This window comes from Vicia villosa, linkage group LG6 (genome assembly GCF_029867415.1).
Source record: "Vicia villosa cultivar HV-30 ecotype Madison, WI linkage group LG6, Vvil1.0, whole genome shotgun sequence".
Taxonomy (NCBI): Eukaryota; Viridiplantae; Streptophyta; class Magnoliopsida; order Fabales; family Fabaceae; genus Vicia; species Vicia villosa.
The window spans coordinates 4,613,355-4,616,701 of NC_081185.1; the positions used below are offsets into that span (position 1 = coordinate 4,613,355).

General features: G+C 33.4%; 1 protein-coding gene across 1 annotated transcript; it reads left to right on the top strand.

Annotated features, from left to right (window-relative positions):
- Window positions 1-922: 922 nt before the first annotated feature.
- LOC131611151 (AAA-ATPase ASD, mitochondrial-like) lies at window positions 923-2,491 on the top strand. The gene has a single exon (XM_058883253.1). The coding sequence runs from the start codon at window positions 942-944 to the stop codon at window positions 2,433-2,435; it is 1,494 nt and encodes a 497-aa protein (XP_058739236.1). The 5' UTR covers window positions 923-941; the 3' UTR covers window positions 2,436-2,491.
- The last annotated feature ends 856 nt before the right edge of the window (window positions 2,492-3,347 follow it).

A 3,347-nucleotide genomic window follows, 5' to 3' on the forward strand; every position in this document is an offset into this window, starting at 1 on the left:
AGTGGAAAAAGTTGACTGATAGAGTTGATTGGACTTGATAGAGTTGATTGGACTGACAACTTTATATGTTGCATTATGGTTTCCACATTGCGAGCACTTTACCGTTCTGACACTCTGTCAGCACATATAGCGACATAAAAAGTACGTCGCAAGCCCAATAGATAAAGCTTTAGCTGTGTGAAATTCACGACAGATGTTGCGAAATGAAATCCATGTTACAAGGATTAAATTTTAGCAACATGATAATCATGACGCTGTAGACTTTATTTATTAAGCAATTGTCCCGATTCCCCACACATTATCATTATTTTTCATTAGTTTTTTCTTCTTCATTTTTTTCCAAGCTTTTTAAAATATAACATATGATAATGTCTTTTTATGTAAGCTAACATTAGGACTCTTATTCATAAAATCTTGATTTATTTTCTTAATTCGTGTGAAAAGTCTAAAATAACTGATAAAAATATTGAAGAAGTAATATTAAAGTGTACATAGTATAAATAAAATAATATAAATTAGTGCGGTCAAATATATTCATCGTATATCTACTAATGCCATTGAAACAAAAGTAGTTAAAATTACTTAAAAATTTCTTAAATGCAAACGTAATAATTTAAACCCACAAAATATGACAGAAGTAACTAATTTCTTTGCATGAGATGTCAGAATTGTTTATTGTTACTATATTTCATGCAATTCAAAATTTCCCATATTTCTTTTTGTTTCTCTCTTTTATTAATAATTGTTTTTTTGTTAAGTTACTTTAGTGCTTCAAACCTAGTTGAGATAACTAAAAAATCAAAACTTCTTTGAGTGTTTCTAATAGTGTTTTATCCGTGTTTTAATAACTCCTAAAAAAGCCACTATATATATGTGTAACATGCATGTCTTTAGCAACATAAAACAAAGTGTTATACTAAAAGAAAGAAAAAAAAAAAACTATGAACAAACTATGGGCACAATTTGGCTCTATACTAGCCACCATCATGTTTATGTATGCCATAATTGAACGTTTTCTACCACCTGCATTTCGAGACACTCTTCAAATCACCACACAAAAAGTACTAAACCTTCTATACCCTTACATCCAAATCACATTCCATGAATTCTCAGGTGAAAGACTCAAAAGAAGTGAAGCCTACACTTTCATCCAAACCTACCTTAGCGAAAACTCTTCCCAACTAGCCAAAAGACTCAAAGCAGAAGTCATGAAAGACAGTCAAAATCCATTAGTTCTTAGCATAGATGATGATGAAGAAGTCACAGATGAGTTTCGAGGCGTTAAACTCTGGTGGGCCGCGATCAAAATCGAAACTTCATCGCATGGTTTTTCGTCCTTCGCGAATTATAAAAGATACTACAAACTCACTTTCCATAAAAAGCATAGAGATTTAGTAACGGTTTTGTACATCAAACATGTTTTGAGAGAAGGGAAAGAGATTTCAATGAGAAACAGGCAGAGAAAGCTTTACACAAACAACCCTAGTAGCGGTTGGTATGGCTACAAACAATCGAAATGGAGCCACATTGTTTTCGAACACCCTGCCACATTCGAAACTCTTGCAATGGAGAAGAGGAAAAAAGAAGAAGTTATTAAAGATCTTTTGAAGTTTCGAAATGGTAAGGACTATTATGCGAAAATCGGTAAGGCTTGGAAACGCGGTTACTTGCTCTATGGTCCTCCGGGGACAGGTAAATCTACTATGATAGCCGCTATGGCGAATTTCATGAACTATGATGTTTATGATCTTGAGTTAACCGCGGTTAAGGATAATACTGAGTTAAGAAAGTTGTTGATCGAGACTTCTAGTAAAGCGATTATAGTTGTTGAAGATATCGATTGTTCGCTAGATTTTACTAGCCAAAGGAAGACTAATAAGGATAAAAATGTGGAGGAAGAATTCATAGATCAAAAAGATTATTATTATCATGGTAAAAAAGATATTGAAGAAGAGAATAATAGTACTAGTAGTAGAAATAGTAAGGTAACTTTATCGGGTTTGTTGAATTTTATCGATGGAATTTGGTCGGCGTGTGGAGGGGAGAGGATTATAATTTTTACGACGAATTTTGTGGAGAAACTTGATCCTGCTCTAATTAGGAGAGGAAGAATGGACAAACATGTTGAGATGTGTTATTGTTGTTTTGAGGCATTTAAGGTTCTTGTTAAGAATTATTTAGATATTGAGTCACATGTTTTGTTTGATGAGATTGGTGATTTGTTGGAAGTGGTTGATATGACACCTGCTGATGTTGCTGAGAATTTGATGCCTAAGTCTTTGAATGAAGATGTTGAGAGTAGTTTGAGGAATTTGATTGAAGCACTTGAGGAGAAGAAGAAGGTGGAAGGACATGTTGAAGATGAAGAGAAGGAAGATGGTGTTGGAGTTGTGGAAGATGTTAAGGGAAATGGTTTTGTTGTGAGTGGAAAATGATAGAACTTTGTGATGGTGATTGCTACATTGTTTGTTCTATTATTCAGATATAGTATTGTTTAGTTTTTATGAAGTTAGATATGTCATTCTCATATATGTACTTTCTTGTCACTATATTTTATATATGAACATTTTGCAACAAAGACATTCTATATAAGGGGGTGTAGATAGCATTGCGTTTTTTCAAATGCCAAGTAGAAATCTTGTTCATAGCCTTCCAAGACCAACTTCTATTATTTAGGAAATCTTGTCCATAGCCTTCTAAGACCAACTTCTATTGTTTAGGAAATTGTTTTTCTCCCTCTAAGCATTGCTTACCTACCCTATTGAAAAATAAAAAATTACTTTTAAAATTCGGAAATGAATCTTCAGACGCCCCACATTCACGTTCGTTTTCTAGTCAAATCTTAAGACTATGTCAAAAAATAATACGGAAATGCATCTCCGTATAACTTATGGAGGTGCATCTTCGAACATTTTTTAATGAAATACGCGCCAAGGAAAAAAATAAATTTTCCTCGGTTAACCTCTCATCTGAGATGAAAAGTGACACGCTTTCAAGTTTTTCACTTTGGCATGTGACCCGAGGAAAAAAATAATGTACTTTCCATTACACTCTACGTTACTGTTAAGTGTCAAAATGTAGTTATTTTGTGTTTGTAAATAGTGGCACTTATCGATACTTTTTGTTAATAACGTTTGAATAATACCCCATTTTGTGTATAAATACGTATACTTTGTGAATATATATATTTTCATACACTTTTATACTTTTTGATAGTTTTCTACTCTTTTTGTAGGTATTCTTGCGTATTTGGAGCATGAGCAATAACGTGTCGAAGACACGGCTTCAAACGCGCGATTTTGAGCGGCGGAATCAATTCATTCGGCGAATAAAGCTCAAAATCAAAG